Here is a 26,503-nt window from a genome sequence, read left to right as displayed (position 1 = left end):
ATGCTCGGCACCCTGTCAAATATCAAGGCTCCTCTCCTTGTAGACACGCACATATGCATCAACACCCTCCCTTCATCTGCATACATGCCCATTTTATTATGCCATGTACATCTAATAACTTCATCCTACAATTAAAGCTTCACACACACACACACACATGCTAACTAGTACCCTCTCTGCAGCACACATGCATACAAACCTAATGACAGGCACCAGAAAAATCCAATGCAGCTCTGCAGACAGAAAGAGCTCACTGAAGCTATGCAGTACACACCCAATCCAGAGCGATTTATGTCTTATCATTATGTATAATAAATCACAGTGTTTAATAATAACAGCAGTGCCGTGCTGCCTGCACTCACACCCTTCCGACTCCATGCTCCTAAGCTGTTTCTGCAACATGTTCCTATGCATGAAACACACAGAATGAAAAGCAGGCAGGACATGATCACTGCAAGAGATAGGCTCCGGCAATGAATGCTGCTTCATGTCGGAGTGCGGTCTTCCTAGCTTTCAGATGTGTGATCTGCATGTCTAATAATGAACAGATTTAGTCAATCCATCATTTCTGGCATCAGTCCCTTACCTTGAAATGCTGCAGCTGAAGTATTTGGTCCTCAAGCTGTTGTCTCTTGCCTTCTATTTCTGTCTGTCTTTTCCTTTTCTCCTTGGAAAAATAATTTGAGAGAGAAAGAGAAAAATCTTGTCAGAGAAAAGGAGGCTTTAAGGGTAATGGATTCGTAAGAGCAGGTAAGCAGTCAAATGCATCTGTACAGATGTCACAAGTCCCATTTCACCTGCTCCTCTGCCTGCTGGTATGCAAGCAGCACCGTCCTGGGAACACGCCAGCCCGGCTAGCCCATTGCTTGCCAGCAGGAGAAATTCTCCTCTCTCACTCCCAGCAGCCGGAGCAGCAACAGAGTGCACAGTCCCAGAGGAGGGGAGAAAACAGTCATAACAGCTGAGAGCGAAGTTAAAGGGACAAAGATGTGCTTTTGCATTTGAGATGCTGGGCTTAACATCAAGGATTGTGTGATGCAATTCTGTGCTAGTAAGGTGACACGAAAGCAGTGGGTGGCATCACGGAGGAAAGGAGAATGTTTTTCCCCAGCAAGGCTAGTGACAAGGTTTTCCCCGTGCTCCATGGGGAGAAGATGTTTCAGCTAAATTGCACAGGATTTACCTGGAACGCACATGGGACTGTTAATCCCAGCCTTGTTTAAAATTCAAACTACCAGCACACCAGCAGCTGGCCCTTACCAGCTCCCAGTAGCTGAACCGACTGTCGCCAAGGACAGCATGGTCATTTCCATGGATGAGGGCTTTCATGGTCACATTCATTAGCAAGCCATTCGTCCAAGCCCAGGCTGCTCTATTCATCAAGCTGCAGACTCTCTCAGGTGTTTCAACAGGAGAATGACCTGATTTTCTCCCCTGCAACACCTTTCCCTTACAGAAGATCAACAGCTTGCTTTTTGTAGTCTTCTGTACCTTGTGGGGAGTGTTTCTCCTCACCTACCTCCAGCCTGGACCAAGGTGCTTCTCCTGACAGTTTTACCTCCTTTGACATTTTTCAGCCAAGACAGAAATACTGAGTAGTAAATGAAGGCAGTCAAATAAGTGTACCAGCCTCGGCTTTTACTGGAACATCAGTTTTTATTCCCTACCTGTGAAAGCTTGTTTTTGTTATTTAAATATTTCAGTACCTGTAAGATTGGGCTTGAAAACATTAGGAAATTTCTCAAGTCCCCAACATAATTTTTGTGTCCCATTTCTAGGTGCCCCACTCATGCTCTGGGAATTCTCAGCTTTCTAGGAATTTTGAACCTTTATGCCTCATCCTCAAAGGGTGTAAAATAAGATGCTGCCTATGCAGAAATTAATTGTGCTTATATTGGACATCAAATGAGAACATTTGTAGTGAAAGCATTATGTTTACAAGGAAGATAAGGAAGGTTTTTTTTTCTTTTTTTCTTAATGCCAGGCTCACTCAAAACAAAACAAAACATGGAGCTAGATAACTCCTGCCAAAGTGTTATACATCAGAACAGTGATGGGAGGGCTGGAGTAATGAACTCGGAAATGGCAAAGTAGACAAATGATGTGTATGTCAAGTAGTTCTCTGATACACTGCACACTCTTACATGCTAATTGTTTGTGTATATCTATATCTATACACAAACACACATTCCCTTCTCTCTGAAGTACGTAAGAATCATAGAATCATAGAATACTTAGGATTGGAAAGGACCTCAAGATCATCTAGTTCCAACCCCCCTGCCATGGGCAGGGACACCTCACACTAAACCATATCACCCAAGGCTTCATCCTCCCTGGCCTTGAACACTGCCAGGGATGGAGCATTCACAACCTCCCTGGGCAACCCATTCCAGTACCTCACCACCCTCACAGTAAAGAATTTCTTCCTTATATCCAGTCTAAACCTCTGCTGTTTAAGTTTCAACCCGTTACCCCTTGTCCTATCACTACAGTCCCTAATGAATAGTCCCTCCCCAGCATCCCTGTAGGCCCCCTTCAGATACTGGAAGGCTGCTATGAGGTCTCCACGCAGCCTTCTCTTCTCCAGGCTGAACAGACCCAACTTTCTCAGCCTGTCTTCATATGGCAGGTGCTCCAGTCCCCTGATCATCCTCGTGGCCCTCCTCTGGACTTGTTCTAACAGTTCCATGTCCTTTTTATGTTGAGGACACCAGAACTGCACACAATACTCCAAGTGAGGTCTCATGAGAGCAGAGTAGAGGGGCAGGATCACCTCCTTCAACCTGCTGGTCACGCTCCTTTTGATGCAGCCCAGGATACGGTTGGCTTTCTGGGCTGTGAGTGCACACTGAAGCTGGCTCATGTTCATTTTCTCATTGACCAACACCCCCAAGTCCTTCCCCGCAGGACTACCATGAATTTCCTTTTTGCCCAACCTGTAGCTGTGCCTGGGATTGCTCCAACCCAGGTGTAGGACCTTGAACTTTGCATGGTTAAACTTCATGAGGTTGGCATCAGCCCACCTCACAAGCATGTCAAGGTCCCTCTGGATGGCATTCCTTCCCTCCAGTGTATCAACCGAACCACACAGCTTGGTGTCATCGGCAAACTTGCTGAGGGCACACTCAATCCCACTGTCCATGTCAGTGACAAAGATATTAAACAAGATCGGTCCCAACACCGATCCCTGAGGGACACCACTCATTACTGGTCTCTAGCTGGACATTGAACCATTGACCATAACTCATTGAGTGCGACCATCCAGCCAGTTCTTTATCCACCAAGTGGTCCACCTATCAAATTGATGTCTCTCCAATTTAGAGACAAGGATGTCATGTGGGACAGTGTTGAATGCTTTGCACAAGTCCAGGTAGATGATGACAACTGCTCCACCCCGTCCCTCACTTTTGTAGCCCCATCATGGAAGGCCACCAAATTGGTCAGGCAGGATTTTCCCCTAGTAAAGCCATGCTGGCTGTCACCAAGCACCTTGTTGTTTTTCATGTGCCTTAGCATGCCTTCCAGGAGAATCTGCTCCCAGATTTTGCCAGGCACAGAGGTGAGACTAACTGGTCTGTAACTCCCGGGGTCATTCATTTTCCCCTTCTTGAAAATGGGGGTTATATTTCCCTTTTTCCAATCGTCGGGAACTTCACCTGACTGCCATGATTTTTCAAATATGATGGCCAGTGGCTTTGCAACTTCATTCACCAGCTGCTTCAGGACCCGCGGATGGATTTCATCAGGTCCCATGGACTTGTGTACATTCAGGTTCTTAAGATGGTCTTGAACCAGATCCTCTCCTACAGTGGACCCACGGTCTAGGTTTCACAGTCCCTGCGTCCACCTTCCAAGACTCGGGTGCTGTGGTCAGAGCCTTTGCCAGTGAAGACCGAGGCAAAGAAGCCATTCAGAACCTCAGCCTTCTCCAAATCCTGTGTAGCCAGTTCTCCTGAAAGTTTCAGGAGGGTGCCTACATTGTCCTTAGTCTGTTTTTTAGCCGCTACATACCTATAAAATCCCTTCCTATTATCTTTAACATCCCTTGCCAAGTTTAGCTCCAATTGGGCCTTAGCTTTCCTAACTTGGTCCCTAACTACCAGGACAGCATCCCTGTATTCATCCCAGGCCACCTGTCCTTGTTTCCACCTTTTATAAGCCTCTTCTTTCTTGTGAATTTTTCTCAGCAGCTCCTTATCCACCCAAGGAGGTCTCCTGGCCCTCCTGCTGCACTTCCTTCTAGTCGGGATGCAACACTCCTGAGCTTGTAGTAGGTGATCCTTGAATATTAACCAAGAGTCTTGGGTCCCCTTGCCCTCTAGGGCTATATCCCAAGGAACCTGCTAAGCAGGTTCCTGAAGAGGCCAAAGTCTGCTCTCTTGAAGTCCAGGGCAGTGAGCTTGCTGCATGCTCTTCTCACTGTCTGGACCTCAAATTCAACCATCTCATGATCCCTGCATCCAAGACTTCCCTGGAGAGTCACATTTCCAACGAGCCCTTCCCTGTTGGTGAGCACGACGTCAAGCAGGGCACCTGTCCTCGTCGGCTCCTCTATTGCTTGCAGAAGGAAGTTGTCTTCACACAATGGAGAAACCTCCTGGATTGCTTGTGCCGGGCCGTACCGTTGCCCCAACAGATGTCAGGGTGGTTGAAGTCCCCCATGAGAACAAGGGCCTGTGAGCATGAGGCTTTTCCTATTTGTCTGTAGAGTTCTTCATCCACAGGTTCCTCTTGATCAGGTGGTCTGTAACAGATCCCCACAGTAATGACTCCCATCACTGATTTCCCCTTAACCCTGACCCACAAACTTTCTGTTAACAGATCACCTGTCCCCAGACAGAGTTCCCTACTCTCCAGCCTATCCCTAACATAAAGGGCAACTCCCCCTCCCCTCCTACTGGGCCTGTCTTTTCTAAAAAGCCTATAACCTTCCATTCCAACACTCCAGTCAAAGGAGCCATCCCACCATGTTTCTGTGATGCCTGTTATATCATAGCCCCGTAGATGTGCCCACATCTCTAATTCCTCTTGTTTATTCCCCATGCTACTGGCATTTGTATAGAGGCATCTGATCCGAGCTCCAAATGAAGCCGGCTCACTGGCTGGAGTGGCTAGAATATTACTACATTGCTCAGAGTATTTATTATAGGTGCTGGCAACTGACTGGTGTGTTGGGATGGAATGATGCTCCCCTCCCCCAATACAACTAGTTTAAAGCATCCTTGATAAGTCTGGCAAGCCTCCCAGCAAAGCCACTCTTCCCTTTCTTTATCAGAGCAGCTCCACCAGACCCCAGTAGGCTTGGCCTACAAATGTGGGCCCCATGTCCAAGACACCCAAACCCTTGACTATGACACCACCCTTTTAACCACTTATTAACCTGTCCAATCCTCCTTGCCTTTGGAAGGTCCTCCCCAGTGTCTTGGAGAATTGCTGAAAAGACTGTCTGAGCTCCAGGACCCCTGACCACATCTCCCAGGGCTCTGTAGTCCTTGTTTATACTCCCCAGGCTACTACTATCTATATCCCTAGCACCCACATGTATCACTAGAAGCGGGTAATAGTCCATGGGACTTACTAGAGCAGGCAGCCTCTCCGCAACATCCCTGATCCGTGACCCAGGTAGGCAACACACCTCCCTTGCGACCGGGTCAGGCCGACAGATGAGCGCTTCTGTCCCTTTCATGGCAGAGTCCCCTACTACTACAACCTGCCGCTTTTTCCTGGTGGCACCAGTAGAGATCTTCTGTACCAGTGCACCAGCGACTGTTTCTGATGCAAGTGCATTTCCTCATCAGCCCCCTGCAGGACAGCAAAGCGGTTCTGGGTGGGTACAGCAGATTTAGGAGGCAGCCCCTTGCTTTTAATTGCTCTCTCTTCCTCCTTTTGTTGTTTTTTTTTTGTTCCTGGTTGTTTTTTTTTTTGTTCCTGACACTTCTGGTACTGTGATTTCTATTGTATACTATTTACAAAAGCAAGAAATGTTTAGACCTTCATTTTGCAAAGTGCTGTCAGTAGTGGACTACATCTTTGCAACTGGTAGGGATGGTTGCTGTCAGCGAGTTTCCTGCTATTCAAACACAACAGGAAAATGAAAGAATTGACCAGACAGGAATGAAGAGGTGGAAGGCAAAGAAAGAAGCAAGAGGAAATAAAGTGATAAAATTGGCCTCCTGTCTTTCTTAATATTTTCTTTCCAGTGAACCATTACTGCTGAACTACAAAATAGGAAACAAATTTACTGAATTGATTTTACTGTTGAGCGATGTGAAGGACCCACAGTGAAGATGGTCATTTAAACTACCACCCAGGAGAAAGTTTCAGTTTCTATGAGGAATAATTTCTCAGGATTGTGCTAACTGCAGGTCAAAATCATTAGAGACCCCAGATGCTCCTTTCCCCCAGAGTTCTTGATGTCCCTAAACTGGCAACAGGAAAATGAGATGTCAGCAGCAATTTTGTTTGTTTGTTTCCTTACCTGCTGCCCTAAAAATCTGTGAGCTTTAAATAAACACGGAATAATATCTGCCAACTGTGTAGAGTGGAGAAAATAATGTCTTGCTGAAGAAATTTGGGTGATCCTTTAAAAACAGTTCTTTGTGACTGTTTTCCTTGATTTGAAGCAGACTAATTTTCCTCCACCTGTGCCATTTTTTACTGCATTTATCTTGCCTTGGTATAACACGCAAGAGCTCTCCCTCTTCCACCCACTCCTCTGTGTTGAGTTGGTCACTTGTTTGGCATGAAGGATGAAGTCAACAAGAAACCTTCTTTGCTAAAGCTAGGGGTGGTGGCTGATTCAGGTTGTTGTGCTGATCTCCTCAAAAGTCACAAGGTTTTATGCTGAGCTGGGGATTTAGGGGTTTTCCCACCATGGGATACCTTCTGAATACCTGTACTGTAAGCCTTATCCTGCCGTCAGATTTGGGCATGTATTTTCCCAATGAGGTCAATGAAGTAGCATTTAGTTTCTGTGCTGCCCATTGGAGTGGTCTCTGCACATCTCTGAGCTGAGTTTAAACCCAAGAAATCAAGTGTTTCTGCCAGTACAAAGCGAGCAGAGGGCTTTACCAAGGCTTTACGGTCCCAAGGATTTACATGGATTTAGAGGTGCATGTTTCTCAGCAGGCAGTTAGGACTCTGTGAACTGAATAATCTCTGTACCACTTCCCACACTGTGGGAACAGGCAGATTTCTAAACAAGGTCAAAAATTATTTTGTAATGGAAAATTGAAGCGCTTTGTTACTGCAGTGTAACGGAGAAGCATTTTGTTATAACTTCGTTTTTTCAAAGGTTTTAAGTTATCTTTGGACTTGGGGCTTTTGATGGTGTTGGTTTATGGTTGTTTGACTACAACAGTGTGACAAGTCTTGATACAAAACTATAGGTTATTTTGATCACATGAAACACATGATTCAGACAAAAATCCTGCGCCCATTCTCTAATGAATAAAAAACTCAGTGGGGTTACGATGAGAATGAGAGAAGGACAAGCATACAAAAACTTAGCAAACATCCTCAAAACCCTGTGTGGTTCAGGGGCTTCCTGCACCAGGTATAATTTCAGCTTAAGTACTAAGCTTTACAGTATTCTTTCTCTCTGATTGTCCCCATACTCCTTTAGGATGCTCAGCACCCTCCAGGATCCACAGAATCCTGAGACATGGATTTCCACAGTAGACCATTGCTTTGGCTTCAAACCTGCCCCATCCAGTTTCACTTGATGCCCCTTTTTCTCATACAGGAGAAAGCAGAGAGAGAAGTAGATTCCCACTGTCTGTCTCCATGCCCCCCAGTCACGATTTTATAGATCTGTTTTTATCTTCCAACACCTCTCTCCCTTCCAAGTAGATGGCATCTTACCAAGTATCTGTCTGATGCATTTCTGTTTTAGAAACAGGAAAGTGGCACCGGTCAGCTTTAGTGCTAAGAAGCAATTGCATCCTTTCTGAAATCAAGCATCTTGAAAAAAGGAAATAAATATATGGTTTCCATGTTGCACATTCACATGTGAGTGGATGAGCACAAATCTCATTTTTCATTAAACAGATATCAAATAGCTGAGTAACCTTGCTATTCGACCTCTGTCCTTTTCTCATCATTTGGGTCTGTGAGTAAAAAAGTCAAACACTTTCACTTCCCCATTTTCCTTGGATTTTCAGTGAAGGGAGAGATGTAAGATTTAAATCTTATTTTACTCATGGATATCCAAAATATTCAGAGCATCCTGAGTATACCTCTCAAGTATTCCTCTGCTAGTTTGGAAAGGTAACCATTCATGGTGACCATCTATATCCTTACAAAAGCAGCACACTACAGATAGATACAAATCTTTTCTTTTAAACCTACCACATTCACAGTAAAACTGGCTGCAGTGCCTGCTTTCTCCACCTCTTCTCAACCTAGATTCTATAATCCCTTCACTTCTTGGAAAAAAAAAGAATAATGCTAGGGTGTCCACAGCATAGCTTCAAGGAACTAGGTGGGTGGGTGTCTGACATTCCAGCTGGCAATTTTCACTACTCCTCTCAAAAGGTGCAGGAACTGTACAAAATCCTGTTATCCTGTATATACTCAAGCTTCCTTTGGGCTCCTACCTTTCGCCTATGGCTTGGATGCCATGCATCCGTTCCAGGGGTGGAGATCAGGAATGTTCTTGGTAGTTACTTCTTGAAGTTTAATGTTAACTGCTAGCTGTAGTAGTGATGGATTAATTTCTACATTGTAAGCACTTTATTTTCTTGGTGCCAGGACCCTTAGTAAATTTGCAGTTAAATTCTGTATCTCTAAGTATGTGAACAGAGTAGTGAGGAACATTTACTGGCTTCAACATAGAAAAGTGCCTTAACAAATGATGAAGTGTTAGCATGCACTTTACATCCCAGTGTTTTCAGTAAAGTTGTGAATCAAGAGTCTGCTTAAGTGGAGTCTGGTTTCATCTACTGAATGTCTAAAATACTTGACATGCTGATTTTGGTGTGGGCTTTCTCAGCCAGTCCAGTCTTCTACCCCATTTTTTCAGAACATGCCCATATAAACCAGAAACACATATGATCTCAACCTTCAGTGACATGAAGAAAGCTAAATTGAATGTGATTCAGTGACCTGAAGGTGAAATGTCTTGATAGCTAATTACCAATGCTGCGATTCATGCAACCTTCAGAGGAAACTTTTGCTGTCATCCTCAGAAGGTAGAGGCATGCAGTGAGATTGACTGAAAGCCAATGAAATGGATACGTGAGCAATATTTCAATTTAACTCCACAGAAGCCCACTAGTTAGTAAGTAGTTCAAGTCTTTTAGAGCCTGCTGTGTTACTGCCTATAGGGAAAACACTCTAAGTGCTTTCCCTTACAAAGAAAAGAAGTTTCCATCTATCTTTTATAAGGCTGTCTTGTCACATCTATTATATAGTATTACACAGCCAGCCATAAGAGGTACTGGGGTGATTTCCATCATGTGCTTATCAAGATGCTTTTTGTGAAGGATAGAATGCATATATATATATATATATATAGCTATATATATATATACGTAGACACATATATATACACATATGTATGTGAAGGGTAGAATGCATATATATATAGCTATGATTGATGGCTTAGCTTCATGAGTGAAGATTTTGGGAAGGGCTTTAACCACGCTTACTTTAAGCCCGATGACCAAGGGGAAATGGGATATGCAAATCTGGTTTGAAAAGGGTGCTTAGGCAATCAGGGAGCGTCCAACCAGGACTGATATCCTGAGTAATCTTGAGCTACCCATGCACTGGTCTGCCAGCATGCAACGTGGGATCTGCTGCTACCCATGCACCTTGTCACCTACCGATTCAACCTTCACCTGTCCATACAGGCAAGTGAGAGCAAGCCCTTCCAGCCTGCACAGGGAATTTTTTAGGTGAGGTGCAGAACTGACTCACCCTTTACACCTGAGCTTTAACTGCCAGACCTAGAGAGCTAGGACAGTGAAAACAAAGTCCACAGGTCATAGGTTTTATACGAATGTCCTTCTCTTAGGTGGAAGACCATACAAGGCTAGACGAGATCCATCTGCCCGGGTTTGAAGATAGGAGCTTTTCTTCTCCTAGGTTCTGAGCAAGACTGTAGAAACATATATATACAGATATGTATGTATATGTATATACACACATAAAAATGTAGATCAGTTATCTGTGAAGATGTAAGTGCCTTATGTTGACCTATGGACTGTCAGATGTGGGGTGTTAGTGTCTGCATATGTGAAATCTAAACATTCTGTCATCTGGCCAGCTTGGCAAAAACAGGAAGCGATTATCCTTATTCTGAGAATATCAGGTCATTTACTGGAACAGCTTTTAGAATTACTTTGTTCCGGTCTGTGTCTGACCAGCTATTTGAGTAAATAGTAAAGAACAGGCTCTGGTTTTCACTCTCCAGAGTATTCTGTTAATGTCACAGAAGGAAAAAAATGGCAAGGGAGATTCCTGAACAATGCTGGGAGTGGGGTTTAACCCCTAAGCCACCCAATATACCTTTCCATTCAAAAATGCAAAGAGGAGATGGGGATTGGAGGAGTAATAAGAGGGATGACCCAGAAACTATCAATTTTATATAAGGAAGCATTTTTAAAGGTGCATGGATAAATTTTCTATACTTGCATGTGCCCAAATGCAGACTATCATCTGTGTGCACAAAGAAGTGAGATGTCAAGTTTTCAGCTGAAGACAGGCACTGTTTGTGACATTCTAGTCATCCAGAAAGCCAATTTTCCCACTCCAGGACAAATTCAGCAAAATATTTTTGTCCAGCATTAATATCCAGCAGGTTGAAGGAGGTGATCCTGCCCCTCTATTCTGCTCTTGTGAGACCTCACTTGGAGTATTGTGTGCAGTTCTGGTGTCCTCAACATAAAAAGGACATGGAACTGTTAGAACAAGTCCAGAGGAGGGCCACAAGGATGATCAGGGGACTGGAGCACCTGCCATATGAAGACAGGCTGAGAAAGTTGGGTCTGTTCAGCCTGGAGAAGAGAAGGCTGCGTGGAGACCTCATAGCAGCCTTCCAGTATCTGAAGGGGGCCTACAGGGATGCTGGGGAAGGACTATTCATTAGGGACTGTAGTGATAGGACAAGGGGTAACGGGTTGAAACTTAAACAGCAGAGGTTTAGACTGGATATAAAGAAGAAATTCTTTACTGTGAGGGTGGTGAGGTACTGGAATGGGTTGCCCAGGGAGGTTGTGAATGCTCCATCTCTGGCAGTGTTCAAGACCAGGGAGGATGAAGCCTTGGGTGACATGGTTTAGTGTGAGGTGTCCCTGCCCATGGCAGGGGGGTTGGAACTAGATGATCTTCAGGTCCTTTCCAATCCTAACTATTCTATGATTCTATGATTCTATGATGCAGAACTGAAGCAGAGGCACTGCTACACAAGAATAAACATGCCTTGAAGGTTGATGGCAGGATGCCTGCTCCTTTTGGTTCATCAATGCCCACTTTCACTACTTGCTGCCAGTACAAGAAGTGGAGCTCGTGGTCTTGCCAAGTGTATCAAACTAGATCATCATGTGCACTGGCATGACTGTGCTTGGTGGAAATCTTGTTATGGGTAGCGACACAGCCTCTCTGTTTGCAAGTTGGAGGCTTCTATTTTCTCTTGCTTGGAGCACTAGGAAATAGGTGTTGTTTCAGATGATGAGAAATGACTCCTCCTCTACTCTGCTCCCAGAAGAACCGGAGTCTGTACTGTCTGGTTTCTGAGATCCATTTTACTCTGCAGCTACATCATCAACAACACATGAATGTAAACTACTGGCTTTGCTCCCTTAGGCATTTTCCTGCAAGACCCTCTCTGTCCCAGTCCCCTGAAACCTGTGGCCACTTGTCTGAGCTTCGTTTCACTTAAAACATGACCAGGAGACAATTTTCTTGCATCTATATACTGGAATCCAGCTTCTGAATTAAGGAAACTGCACTCTGCAGTCTTATGTAGCGTCTAGAAAACTACCACCCTTTTTCACTTACAGTTTCCCTGTGCAGCAGGCTTATTACCTGAAACACAGAATCATGATTTCAAACATCCTAAGTGCCTAGGACCTTGGTGGTTCACCTTACTGGACCCTTTTCATATGTGAACAAAGCAAACTGTGCATTGAAAAGTTCTAGGTGGAATGCAGGAACAGCAGGAGTGCAAGATGCTCTTGACATGCTTTCCATGTATCTTCCACATACCCACGTATCTTACAACAAAGCTGTGATCATTGTCATCACTTCAAGCAACAAGCAGATGGGTTATTTAGGAATGAACAACAGGACTCTGAAATTGCACAGGTGCAGCAGATAAATGCCTGAGGGAAGCAGGTGAAACCCACCTAAAAGATAATGGCTCCCTTCCTCATTCTTGCTCTTTCCATGGTTGTATGCACAGCAGGAAGCAAAGGAGAGATTGCAGACAAGGTAAACAGTTAATGATCTTCACCTCCTCTCTTGTGAAGCTGGCTTAAACTGGAGATTGCTGGGTTGATTCCCATTAAATAGACAGTACAGCATGCAAAATATGTTTTGTCATGTTTGTTTTGAACACAGAACAGTCTTAATCCATAGAGGCAGATCCTGATGAGGGAGTAAGTAGAAAAGCCTGAAAGTTACAGAAATGCTTTGTTTCTCTTATATGGAACAGGCTCCTGCGATAAGGAAGGCAGAATCACTTGCAGAGAACTGAACCCTCAGTGAGAAGAAAGAAATACACTGGCTTTTATTGTAGCTTCACATCTCTTTTCTCCAGTAGTGGGTGTTGGTGAAGTTATTTGCTCATGTACATGAACATGGTAGTTTAAGACAGGTGAAGAGATACAGTTTGTTGGAATCAAATTAAGTGCTCCCAATAAAGGATGAAATGCTTTTGGTCTGAAGTCCCATTTCTTGCTGATTTTGTCATTTGCATGCAAAAATTGAGAGAAACCAGTCATGAAATTAATTTTCTCAATTTCACCTAGCACTTACGCTACCCTTGCACAAGGTCAAAGGATGTGTTGTTCCTGTGGTCACCTGATAAAGCAAATGGAGTAGCTCTGTGTCATCATGTGAATTGTCTGCACCTCCGGGTTCAAACAAGAGAACTGTAATAGACATCAGTATGTGGGACACCAAAGGAGGAGTTCACCCACATGGGGCCTGTAGGATTAACTCCTCCTCAGTGTTACTGAATATGGGTATTTTATGACTGTCAATGTCATACCTGAAACTATGCCAAACAAAGCTAAGGACTCTCTCTGGTAAGGCAACAATCCACTGAAGTGTTGCAGCAAAAACTTCAGCTGCCCTGCACACTTACAAATATAGCTCCCTGGTCACAAAATGCAACCACCACAATGCACACAGACAACGATTGCTTAATTAAAATCACCATGCATCTCAAACAGCAAATAAAAGGATGGCACTGCTCCCAGAACAACAGCTCTTAATGAAAAGTGATGAATGCGGGAAGGAATTTCCTTTAGTAAAAGTTTCTTATTAGCATTTTTGAAAGGGGACACAATGGAAAATATCTCATTGAGATGATGAAGTAAAATTATTTTAGGAGGAAACATGGTTTCTCTGATATCCCACGGGGAAATTCCCACTTTGATGGAGCAACCATCCCCATTTTGATGCAACCAAGATTTTACCTGCAATATTTGCCTTTCACTGAATGCTACTGTGTCATTGGAAGGAGTGTTTCAGGCATAACACAATCCATATGCGGTTTGACTGGGCCACCACCATAATGAGTCCTTGAAGTACTAAAACTTTTAGTTGACTTTCCTCTTTCCTCCCAAACCTGAACTGAAACCGAACATGGGCTGACACCCACAGATGCTGCTTCCCTCCAGTTGCTGACAGGAATAAAGCCACACTGTGTATTTATAATTTGATCAAGGGTGTCATGATCAGCCATTTGGCTGCTGAGAGGTGACCAGAGCCATTGGAGTTTAGTTATCTTTTCTGTAAGATGTGACAGTGAATCAAACAGACATCTTATCAATGCTGGATTCCCACCCCTTGTTAGTTCCACACCAGCATTTCTTCCAAAATTTCCAACTTTTTACACTAACTCTGAAAACAGATAAGAGCTCAGGGCCACCTGACTCCTGTAGTGACCTTTTCTGTGGCACCAATTATTTCTGGAAAGTGCAAAACAGACTATGCAGAGCACATTGTTAGTACAAATCATGAAATAGACAGATTTATCCATTATTTTGGGTTATCCTTAAAACCAGTCATAAATGACAGGCAGCTGAACTTAATTACCTGGTGTCTGCTACAGCTAACCTCCAACACCATGTGTATAGCTTGCTAGCACTGATCTTGCTCAGCCTGAAGAAATAGGAAACTGAGTGCCTTCACCTAGCAAATTATTTTTCTTCCTAAAAATACGGTGGAATTTTTTATCTACTGTTGTGTAGAATAAATTCTGAAACTTCTATTCTCTCTATAAAACAAACAAAATTCTGAAATAAGCTACTTTTAATAATTTTTTCCTATATTTTTCTTAATTTTTTTTTTTAGTGAAAGATTGTTAAGTAGAGTTCGGTCAAAGCTTTCATTTGTAAAGCATACAACAAGGAGTTTCTGTAGGCTAAGCAGACTATTTGAAGAAAACCAGTTCATTAACTGTCCCTACACTCACATTGCCACTAATTGGCCTTGGTTTAAATCCATGCTGCTCAGTGTACCTCCTTTCACTGTTTGCTACTGAAAAGGAGAAAGACAGAATTTGCTCAGTATAGGCTTAATTTAATCACTCTTCCACAGCTCCCAAGAAAAGAGCATGTGTCTTCTTTTTACCCTCATGCCCTGTACACTCTAAGTATCTCTTCATGCTGCCAAACAGGATATTGTAAAGCCTGGGGTAACATCTCTGCAGGAAGATGCTGAATGTGCTGAGAAACACCTGTACAAGGCTGATCTTTACCTACAAAACAGGTTCTGATTGCAACATTATGACAACCATTAAGGAATTTAAAATTCTTGTGTTAAGAAATAAAAAATAAATCATAAAGTTTAAAAGTCAAGCTGAAGCTGTGATTGCTTATGCTGGTTTTCTCCTAAGCAAGTGACTGGTGAAGATCTGGACACTTTATTTTTCACTTGTTGAGAACTTAGACTGGAATCACCAAGACTGTGATTTCAGTAGAATTTGTTTACATTCTTTATCCATTTTAACTGCATATATGGCAAAAATCTCCACTTCAAGAAACTTAATCTTCCCCAGGACACAGCATATTAAGCAGGAAGAAGAAATTGGATTTTCTGTGCTGGTTGGGCTGGTCAGCTCAGAGCAATACCCAGGACCCACAGGGATGATACCAGCACTAATTCTGGTACTTGAATCATATCCAGCTTTTTGCTTGTTATTTTCTAAGTAGTGGGAGAAAATACCAAAATGAAGGAATTAATACATTCAGTTGGGCTTTGTACTTTAATACTTATGGTCTGGCTGGATTAGCCAATTATTTCAGAGTCTCAGTGCTTCACATCAAAATGATTTTACTGAGGCTTCCTCCCTTCTCTTGAGAGTGTGGCACTTGCCTTACTGACACTGACGCTTTTGGTGCTGACCTCTGTGGCACCACGCTGGATCTCCCGGTGTCACAGAGTTGTGCTTAGCAGCTGTACCGTACAGGGCTCCTCTACTGCTGAGAAGTGCTTCTTGTCATTTACAAGATAAAGTTATTAGCTCAAACCCCTTTCTTTAAGCTTTTGTCTAATGTTGGTGTGAGGTAAGGATACTCAGATTATCTGATGCTCAGGGACCTACTGACGTAAGTTACAGTTGCTGATGTATTTCAGCCTTAATTCTACATTCAGGTTTACACCAAAAAGAAAAAGGGAGAGAAACATCCTTACAAGGGCAGGTGGATGCAGTCAAGAGCATGAGAATTACCACCTTCCAGCTGCTGGCATATTTCCAGACTGGTAATGCTGATGAAATGATGCACCATTTCACAAATCACTATTCTGGCTAAGTTTCCCTTTATTTATGAAGGGGTTGCTTTCCTCTTGCTTTTTTGACCAGCCTTGAACATCCCCAAAATTTGCACCTTGTCAAGATCACACAGGTCTGAGGGGCACCAGTGCGCCCCTCCAGTTAGGGGGTAAGTCCCTGCTGAATCCTGGAGGATTATGGGGCTGCAGCACATGCTGTTCCTGCCTGCTCTCCAGTTCATCAGGAGAGTCACATTACTCCAATATGAGACCATAAATGCGATTGTGGCTAAGAGGGTGTATACATCTCTGTGTTTGGTAAGCATGCTTGGTGTGTGATCTAGGTATGTTAAAAATCCTACCCAGCCTCAGCCTTGGCATCTTGCCTACACAGCACATAAAAGAACTGGCTTCATCTCCAACCAGCTTACTTCTGGAATCTTATTTAATTTAACAGGTGTAAGATTACATGTCTCAACACTGAACCTTTGTAGTATGCAGGAGGTATTACCACTATGTCATTCCTTTAGGTCAGGCATACCAATGTGCTCTTTGTGGGTAGGAGTGGTTGGGACATTACACTATGGATTGCATAACAGATTCATCTGCCAGCCTTCTCCATGCACTATCAAAGGCAGAGACCATGGTGATCCTGGCAACATGAACAAACCCCACAGCAGCTTCTCACTACCTGTGTGTCACTTAAAGTAAGGAGCAGTGGGTAAGTACACAAAGCCTGTGACACATGCCCATTTGGCTCTAAAGGGGCAGGCTGGCTGCAGATGCTCAAGGCAAGGGTGCTCATCGCTGCAGGTCATTGTGGCTTTTGGCAGGATGCAGAGGAGTACACAGTGTCAGTCTGCTGCACTGATGGAGGGAGACCCAGGGCAGTGCAACAATAAAAAAACAGTCTGTATTTGACTGCTTTGATGCTTGGCTCCAGGACCTGGACCCATTTATAGATGGGAAAATTTCTGCTGTGCTGTCAAAGGTTCCCCCCATTCAGAAAACTGCCTGCATTTCTCTTTGATTTGCATCCGTTCTGTGAGGTGTATCTGGGAATTCACACCTTCAAGGTCATCTCAGCAACCTGTATGACTGCTGCATGGTTTGTGCAGGTTTAGGTGAGGTTTGAAACAAAAAGACTTGTACAGTTCAAATGATTTTCATACTTAGCTGACACACCTGACAGGTTTATAAACTGTGAGCTATGTGAGCAGTTTATTAAACAGTAAACAGAGTACAAAACCCCAAACATGAAGATACCTGAAGTTTCAGGGATGTGGGTTAATTCCTGACTCTTGCTGTCTGCTTCCTCCAGTCAGAACAATGTGGACTCTTACCCTGAACCTCAAGATGCCACGTGGGTACTGTTTAACCCCTCTCTTGCAGCTCCTCTGTTGCAACTCCTCTGGGTCTCCTGGAGACCTCTGCACAAAGGAGATCTTATCATTTTATAACCTCAGATTTAAAACTGCTCCTTTCCCTGCCCCATGAGCACTTCTGTCAGAATTTCTTTGCAGCAGTTCCTCCAGGAAGGTGAAGGAGGGAGAGGACGCAACTGCAGACAGATCCCCTCCCTAAGTCACATTCTTTCTTCCTCCTATGGTTACTCCATTCTGACACACAGGACACGCAATTTTGCACACCTAAGCTTCCTTAAAGGTCATATGCTTCTCTGAGGCTGTCCCAGTAAGTTTGTCACCCTTCCTTCAAGCTTCACCTTTTCAAGATGGGTATCTTAGTCACCTAAGGGATTTAGGAGACATAAGGTCAGTAAATAGTCATCTTCTGCTGCTCTTTTTAACTTGCTGCTCTACATGTCCTTGGTGGTCAGGTTGCTCCACACTTTCTGAAGCACTGCTGGTTTTGCATTAGCAGAGCTGACTCTGCCGTCATATGGAGCAGGGATATGTAATTTCTGGTCATGTTACTGGCAAACTTCCTCAGAGATGCTCTATTTCATCTGTACAGTGCTCATATTGTCTCTCAGCCAGAGGAAAAGGAAAAAAGGAGAGAGGGACAATGACATCTCCCTCCTACCAAATGGGGGACTATTGCAGAGTAAGGTGAGAATCAAAATTACTGTCTTTATTTGTTTCAAGCTAAGCTAAAACTGTCTTTTTTTGAGAAACTCCCAACAGTCTTCACTTCTTCACATTTTCAAGAAACCTGGTGATTCTCCACTGAGCTACTTACATCTTCCACACAAAACTAAACATAGTTTAGTGGCTGTGCTACTACCTGAAAACCTGTATTGTTGCAGAGCACAAATTATAGAATCAGCTAGGTTGGAAAAGACCTTTAAGATCATGAAGTCCAACCATTACCCAGCACTGCCAAGGCCACCACTAAACCATGTCACTGAGTGCCCTGTCTACACTGTTTTTGAACACTTCCAGGGATGGTGATTCCACTGCTGCCCTGGGCAGCCTGTTCCAATGCCTGAGCACCTCACACTGCTCAGGCATTAGAAATTAGAAATTTTTCCTAATACCCAGTCTAAAATGGGACACATTACAGGCTTGGACATGATGCTGCACACAACTGACTCACAGGTCTTTATGGGAGCCTGCAGGATGGAATGTAAAATCAACACCCATGGTCCACTAAGAAAAGACATACCCAATGCTTTTCCAGGGATGACAGGGCAGTCTGGGAAGGGTGATGGGAATCTACTTCCAGGCACAGAAGAGGGGATGAAAAGTCTTCCTCCCCCATGCATTATCACTCGTGTAATACATAATTCAGTTATCCCGTATAGTTAAGGAATCTGAGCAAGGTTTTACTCAGAGGCCTGTATGTTAATGGATCACTTGTCCTGCAGAGGCAGGAGCTGCTGAGCTCTGTACAAAAGCCAGTTCCCACAGCTCAGGTCAACACCACACTTGTCTGGAAGTCCCTACACAGGAGGGGACCAAATAGTTCAAATGAAGAAAGAACTTGGAGCCCTCAGTAAGGTCTTTCTATTTTTCAGTAGAAAGATACTGTATTTTCTGCTTATAGAGACTTTGGCAAACCAGCCTTGGGCTCTAAACCCTATGTTAAAATAATCACTTTTTGAAAGGACATTTAGAAAAAGAAAAGTACCTTCATCTTTCACCACTCCTGCCACACACCGCTGTTTCTTTGATGGCCTCTTTGAATCTCTGAATCCATGGCAGAGAGAAAACTATTCACTCTATCTTAATTTGGCTTCCAACTGCAGTACTGCCAGAGACAGAAAACTCTATTTAGTCTGCAAGCTCCTTGTGGCAGATACAGTCTGTTCTGTATTTGCACAAAATTTAACACAAAGAAGTACGAGCTCCTGCCTGAGGTACTTACGTCATTACAGCAACAGTCTTGCATCCACACCTAACCACTGTGCACAGGGGTAATCACAGAATCATAAAGAGGTTTGGGTTGGAATGGACCTTAAAGCTCATCCAATTCCAACCCCCCTGCCATGAGCAGGGACACCTTTCACTAGACCAGGTTGCTCACATCCCTGTCCGACCTGGCCTTGGAACACTGCCAGGGATAGCGCAGACACAGCTTCTCAGAGTAATCTGTTCAAGTGCCTCACCAGCCCACAATGAAGAACATTTTCTTGTAGCTAATATATAAGTTCTGTAAATTTTTTAAACTAAATAGATTCTCAAATCCTAAGCCAAGATAGATCAAACCTGGAATTTTGTGAAATACTGTGGCTCAGATCCTTGGACAGATATTTTGTCAAGATACCTTGCATTGTGTTCCCCTAGGAAGAAACAACCAGAATGTACCTGAGCTTTTCTTCCTGTTGCTTATCAGTATGTCAGTACAAACACAGTGGAAGCTTGAGAAAGAGCACATTAAACCCTGCCTGTATTCAGCAGTGGTATAGATGGACACTGATGAAATCAGGATGTTTTCTAACTGTCAGGGGAAAAGATTCCTGAGGTGGTGGCTCATAAAAGCAGGGAGAGCTTATTTGCCACAAAGAGCTGCCCAGGATTTATAACTTGTTTGTGTAAGTTAAGCTTTTTTTTCTGTTGAAGGATGCTACTTTAACACACTAACAAGATGTAAGTAACAGTATAACTGTTAAAGAAAACAGTAGTACTTTCAGTGTATTATCACTGGGACTTTCAAATGGCTTCACCCATTGTTTTTAATATGAACAGAATGAGGTCACTGTTTTCACATCTGCATGCATGCTCTTTCAGTGCACCAGAACAAACTTTACAGACTACAGCACTGATCTGGCAAGCATCTGCCTCCTGTGCCACTGAAATAATCTGCAATCCACTTTTTACAAGGGTCAGCTTGCTTGCAAAATCACTCTCCTGTGCAGCCCCTAGAAATAACGTATTTTCCCTGTCTGCACACTAAGGTCACATTAACTAAAATGTTAAAAAAGACAAGATCTAAGATTAGCTACATACCACAAAGAAATGAGGGCACAGGACCAAGCTCTTACCGCAAGCTGAGTTTTGCTTGACATAGACTGCACACTGCCACTAAAATCGGATCATGGCAAGAGTACTAGTAGTGATGCTACTGAATTGCAAGCTCCTGTCTCTGAAATGCTGGGAGTTTTCTAGGTATTACTCCACTCAATCAGGAACCAATTTACAGAAGTGCTCCAGCATGAAGACAGTTCATAGTGAGTCCACTGCCAGGCAGGCTTCTTTGTGAGATGAATGACGTGAGATGAAGGTGACATGGTATAGATCAGCACAAGCCTTTCTATTTGTGTTCTCCATAGTTCCCTGAAAATCAAGTGTACCAAACTGTTTCCAAGGAGGGATGTTTTTTCTCTGTTACCAAGGAGGGATGGGAAGAGAAGACTTGCATCACCTTTTTGCCAGTAAGCAGCCTACAACATCTTACAAGATGGATTCCTATGACCATGGCCATGGGATGTGGTGTGTGGGTAACAATCAGTAATATCACAAGCTCCTTCATAATATTTATATCTAAAGTGGCAAATTACTGGATCCCACTAAAGGAGAAAATGTTTTGTCTAAAGGTGTCCATACTTCCTAAGTCTGGATTTGTTGGGAAAAAGGTAATATCAGACCCCTTGTGAACCTCCAAAAAACTCAAATTCAAACCTTCTTTCATCTAGATTTTTCTAGTGAAAACAACACTTAAATCATCATATTCCCTTGACTAGAGTTACATAGGGTAAAATATAATTTGCAATTTAGGTACTGAACATCACCTGAAAGGAGAGCCTGGAGAGGGCAAGAGTTTTGAGTTTACTTGTGCCAGGGGTTAGAAGAGTTGTAAACATCATAGTATCTAGGAGCTCCTTCTGGAGATACCTCTACACATAACCTGCCTCATGCTTCTGCTGTGGGGAGAAAAAGAGTGACTTAAAACTCGTTCTGCTCTCCCCTGTGGTGAGCAAAAGCATTCAAAACCTCCACTGATAAAGCACTTTCGTGGAAAGAAGGGAAAAATTACAAATTATAGAATAGAATGTACACATCGTAGAAGGAAGATGTTTAATAATAAGTTAGAAAATTAGTGCTCTTCTACCAGGGACCTTCAGGTCTGAGATGTGCTCTGCTTGGTACTGTGGTAAGCATTAGCATAGAAACAATACTGAAAAGAGCAAGACCTTTCATAGAACATTCCTTTGGGTCCAATCAATCCTACAGAGCCATAAAAGTTGCCTTATAAGACCGCTTTCTCCAGAATATACTAAACATGTTTCTCATGGTCTTTGCTTGTGAAATATAGATAATTATTTAGGATAACTCTGTAAAGCACAAACTCAGTCTATTATTTGACAGCTATGCAGAACAGTTACATGCAGCTGGAACACAATAGGATCTTAGTTGCCACCCACAGAATGTATAGGTTGCTCCCCACAATCTACTTCTTTCCTTCAGGCACTTCTACTTCAATGGCAGAGAGCCAAAGGAGAATCCAGAGCAACACAAGACTTCATCATTACTGGCTCCTTTGCCTCAGGCTTCCTGGAGCAAGAGTATACGCTATAGCACAACGGATCATTTATGTCTAGATGATGCCTTGCGAGGCTGTCATGGCAGTTGAAGTTAAGGGAAAGTGCTTGAGGGGTCTCTACTTTTTTGCACAAGCTAGTCATGTCTTGGGAAGTTCCAAAGGTGAGAAAAGCCCCTTCAAAACATGATGAACTCTTCATCACACATCAGTGTGGCTGGAGGCAAATACCCTGAGGTATCAACAATGCAGATAATCTGATCTCCAAAGGGGAATCTGTGGGAGCCTTTGAGCTCCTAAAATAGGGGACTTAGAAGAAATTCTTATTCCTGGACGCATAATTTCTTTTCTAGTCTGCCTTGGAGCTTCACAGTGCTATGCTTTTACTTGCAGCTAAGACTGTGTTTCATCCTTAACAAATATCATAGATGGATAAAAGCAACAAACAATGTCTTCTGAGTCCCTCCCCATATTATTAGTCTTTAGAAGCCACTGTAGTTGACTAGATTGGAGTATAAAATGATGATCCATAGAGTCTTCTTCCTGCTGTTGGTTTAGCACTTCTACTATTTTTAGCATTCTTCTGAGAACTGGTAATATGTTTTGACAAAGATACTGTCTTCCAGGCAGGGACACAAATAGTGAATCAGTCTGTTCATACTAATGCCATGAGAATCATTACATCCAAGCCAGTACAGGGCAAAGGTCTCTGCAATGCATGTTTTTTGCTTGTTACTAGCAATTTATTTTGTTTGTGTGAGGCAATCTAGGGATCAGACTAGACTCTGAGGCTGTGTGCATCCACACTTTAATCCCATTGCCAGGGTTTAAGCCTCAGGTCTGTACTTTACTGGAAGATGGCTGTTTTGTCTTCTTACACCTAGCTATGGCTAGAGCTGGGTAGTCTATAGATCATGTGTCTCATATTCCTCCTGGAAGGCATTTTGTGAGCTTCAGTTTTCAGCAGCAATGTCTAAGGAAATTTCTACTGGCGAAAAATTCAGGTCCCACTTTGTTCAGTGTAATAGATGCCTTCTTTGTATTAAGTCTTTGGTGTCTGAGATACTTCAAGTTCTGGAAAGAGTAAGATGGGAGATATAAAAGCACTTCCTGTAGAGCCAAAAAAGACTGTGCATGTGTTGCTTAATAGGTACATAGAAGCCGACAGAAAAGTCCTTTTGCTAAATCGCAGAATTACTGTCCGCCTATAAGACACTGCAGTATCAGCTTTTTCTCCTTTTTCATACAAGCAGAATTACTCCCTGGTATCTGCTTTAAATACTGAGAAAAATGACTAACAGTCTGCAACAAAACACAGCTGTGCTGACTTCTGTGTATCCACTTTTGTTCAGGGAGCACCAAACTGGAACTAAACACAACCAAGGAATTAACCCCTTTGTGTAAATGAGTTAAGCTCGTGGGCTTAAAATAATTACAAAATAGTGGCTTCTCAAAAATTTAAGGTCTTCACTTTTTCATCACGTATGTTAAGCATGGGACAACTTTGGCTGAATATACAATGCATTAGGGGTCACTGAAGAACCCACCCTATGGCATTCCTTATGGCACTAGCATCCAAAATATCACTACCAGCCCAGTATTTGTCTGGCCAAGAAAACACCCTTGTAGCCTGCAACACTACTTCCATCTCTGCCAAAATTGCACTGGACACAGGAAAAGTGACTGGTGGTGTTCAAGGCCAGGCTGGATGGGTGACATGGTTAAGTGTGAGGTGTCCCTGGCCATGGCAGGGGTGTTGGAACTAGATGATCTTGAGGTCCTTTCCAGCTGTAACTATTCTATGATTCTACGATTCTAAAATATGTCACTTTGTTGTTTACTACAGTTGCACACCAGGATTTTTGTCTGCACCAAATCTCTTTTGGGATTTGTGGCCATAATACTATACTTGAAAAGTAATTTAAAAAATGGATCCATTTTGCTATTTCTTGGATGCATGCAACTCCCTGTGCATTGGGTTAGGGGAGCGGAGAGTAAATAAAAATGTCATTATCTTCTTTTGATCAATGCATTAGAAATGGTCCACCTGTTCCTCCTATATTAGTACTTAAATCAAACCCTGTGGGTTTTCTGTTAGCAGAGATGCCACTGGAATGTGTGGGAAATTATGCTCAGCTGAAGTAAGAAAAGCAGCCTGCTGCTACCCATGTTCCAAATGGTGTTGATGGAGCTGCTCACAGCAAACCTTCTCACTAGCATTTGAAGAATGATATTGTACATGTCCATTTCAGTATCTTGCCTTCAAAAGGGTGCTTTTTGTCTGACTCAGCTTTTTCCTGATTTAGGGATAAAATGGGAAATGTGGATTTTCTTTTTCCCCTACAACAATGTTTTTAAATGTGGGGTCTGCAGAGCAGTAATGGCTGACTGGCAAACTCACTTGAGTACATCAACAGATCAGGGCTTCTGCCAAGGGCTTAAAGCTCTGAGAGAAATCAATTTTTTTCCAATGAAATTGCAGCCAGGGCAGCAACACGCCACCCTTTTGTACCCACTCAACAGGAGTCATTTTTCACTTTGCTTCAAATGACAAACAGGGAAAGCTGCCTTACATTTAATATTGTCAGGATAGATGCTAAGTCCCAGCGAATTGCACATTTCAAAATATGAACCTGTCTTTCAGCAACTACTTTTCCCGTAAAGAGCTAAAAGATGGGGGAGGAAGAGAAAGAAGGATAGGTGAATGAAAAGATGGTAAATAACAGTTGAAGCAGACAAAAGGGCTCTGTTTCTGAGTGCAAATGAAGCACAGCTGGTTTACAGCTGCACTGTATTTCCCTAGAAGGTACGGCACTGGGTAAAAGCAGTAATGCTTTCGTTACAATCAGGATGGTACAACAGAATGGATGGTGAATGGCCCTTTTCTTCAATGTCATAAAAATGATAATAAAAACCCCATTAGTTCCCTGCAGCCTTGTGTGTTCCAAGACAGCCTGTCATTTTGAAGACGGTAGGCACACCACCGCTTGGCTTTCAAGGGATTCATGAGCGAATGGCTTGGAGGAACAACCCATAATCTGATTCTGAGGACTGACCAGAAGCATTTCAGCCAAGGATTTGGAAGCAAAGAGGAGAATATTAAAGTCTTGCACCAGCAGAGCAAGCTGGAACTAATAGCAAGCTTCTGCTTGACTTCATCGAGCTTGAGTGCAGTCTTCCTGTCATTTCTTAAGCTCTCAATGGTGAATCCTGTCTTTAATTTTTTTCACCTCCACCTCCTTCCCTTCCCACTTGATGGATAGTTGCATGAGTCTCCCAAAGGCTACACACCAATATAATTCTTCTTTCTCTCTCCCTTTCTCTCCCTCTCTCCCTCTTTGGCCCACATGTTCGTGTCAATGCTTCTATTTGTCATTTCCTCCTTCCTATAATTATAATCAGAATTCACTGGGATAAGATGTGGTGATTATGTGTTCAAAAGCTTTTAACAACAAGTACCCTGCTGTTTGTCTGCCCCACTTAAGGAAGCTTTTGCACATTTGTGTGAGTCCCCCTGTCCTGCCTGAGATAGGTGTTTAGCTGCTGCTTGAAATGGGGCCATGGTCTCTAAATTTAAGTGGCACCAAACCTGAAAGCAAGCTCCTTGTGTGCTTTGTTCTCTGATATGACAGATGAAAAATCGTAATATTTATTGAACAGTAACTACCCCCAAGACAAAAATCATTGCTTCTGCAACAGAAGCAGCAGCAGATTTTAAACTTTTGTATCAGATAGAAGTCTGGAGGCTCCTTCTTCAGCCTTTAGCACTATTCCTGGTGTGACACAGTAGTCTTTCTTACTGGGCTCACACAAGACAAATTTTACCAGCTATAAAAAGCTTTAAAAAGTGTGGCTATGAAACCCAAGAATGTAGTATTTTTTTCCCACCAGGAGTACATCATAAGCCACTCCAAGCACGGATGTCAACAGCTCCTTTGTTGCATTCCTCCCAGAAGACTCAAAGCTGGGAGAAGTCAAAAGCACCAGCTTTCTCCTTCTGAAGTTGTGCAAGAGCCTCTGAGGTTTTGCTGTTAGCAGTCTCCTTTTGCAAACTGTTTATACCAAGGAACATTCATTCCTCTTGTTAAGGTCAAGCAGGGGTTTCCTTAAGTCAGCAGAGCAATTGTCATCTCTGCTGGGAGGGCCTGGACAGGGGCATGACCCTGGAACCACTGTCATGGGGATGTGCTGGGGGTGTGGCACAAACCCAAAATCCAGCTCAGAGCACTGTAGGGTCAAGGAAAGCTCATGTTTGACTCCAAAGATAAATAATTACTTTCTGATCATTTTCAAAAGCAGGATAGGCATCTCTATGCCCCACTAAGCTCAGTAAGGAAATACTTGGTTAAAATTCCAACAGGAGGAAGTCACACATGTGCTAGTAAGTTACATACTTAAAAGATAAACTTGAAGGCTTTTTATTCTGTGCCTTTAATACTGTTACTGCTATGTGTGCAGCACAACATGTGACAGCAAAACTTTGAAGGTAGATCTTTTGATTTTCACCAGAGGCATGTGTGGAGACTTTCCTGAAAACAGACTTTATTCACTGATTCTGGTATAATAAAACTTCCATTTATTTTCAGTTATTTCACAAATGAAAACACTCAATGAGATT

At 43.1% G+C, this 26,503-nt stretch overlaps 1 protein-coding gene across 1 annotated transcript in view; it reads right to left on the bottom strand.

Annotated features, from left to right (window-relative positions):
* The window catches only part of LOC101875239 (paralemmin-2), a 131,373-nt gene that overhangs the window by 81,599 nt on the left and 23,271 nt on the right, over window positions 1-26,503 (bottom strand). The window contains exon 2 of the mRNA XM_005154861.3: window positions 587-667. Coding sequence (XP_005154918.2) covers window positions 587-667 — 81 coding nt within the window. The remainder of the gene's footprint in view (window positions 1-586; window positions 668-26,503) is intronic.

The sequence above is a fragment of the Melopsittacus undulatus genome, chromosome Z (genome assembly GCF_012275295.1).
Source record: "Melopsittacus undulatus isolate bMelUnd1 chromosome Z, bMelUnd1.mat.Z, whole genome shotgun sequence".
Lineage (NCBI taxonomy): Eukaryota > Metazoa > Chordata > Aves > Psittaciformes > Psittaculidae > Melopsittacus > Melopsittacus undulatus.
The sequence above is the reverse complement of the archived record's forward strand: the minus strand, read 5'-3'. Positions and strand labels throughout refer to the sequence as shown.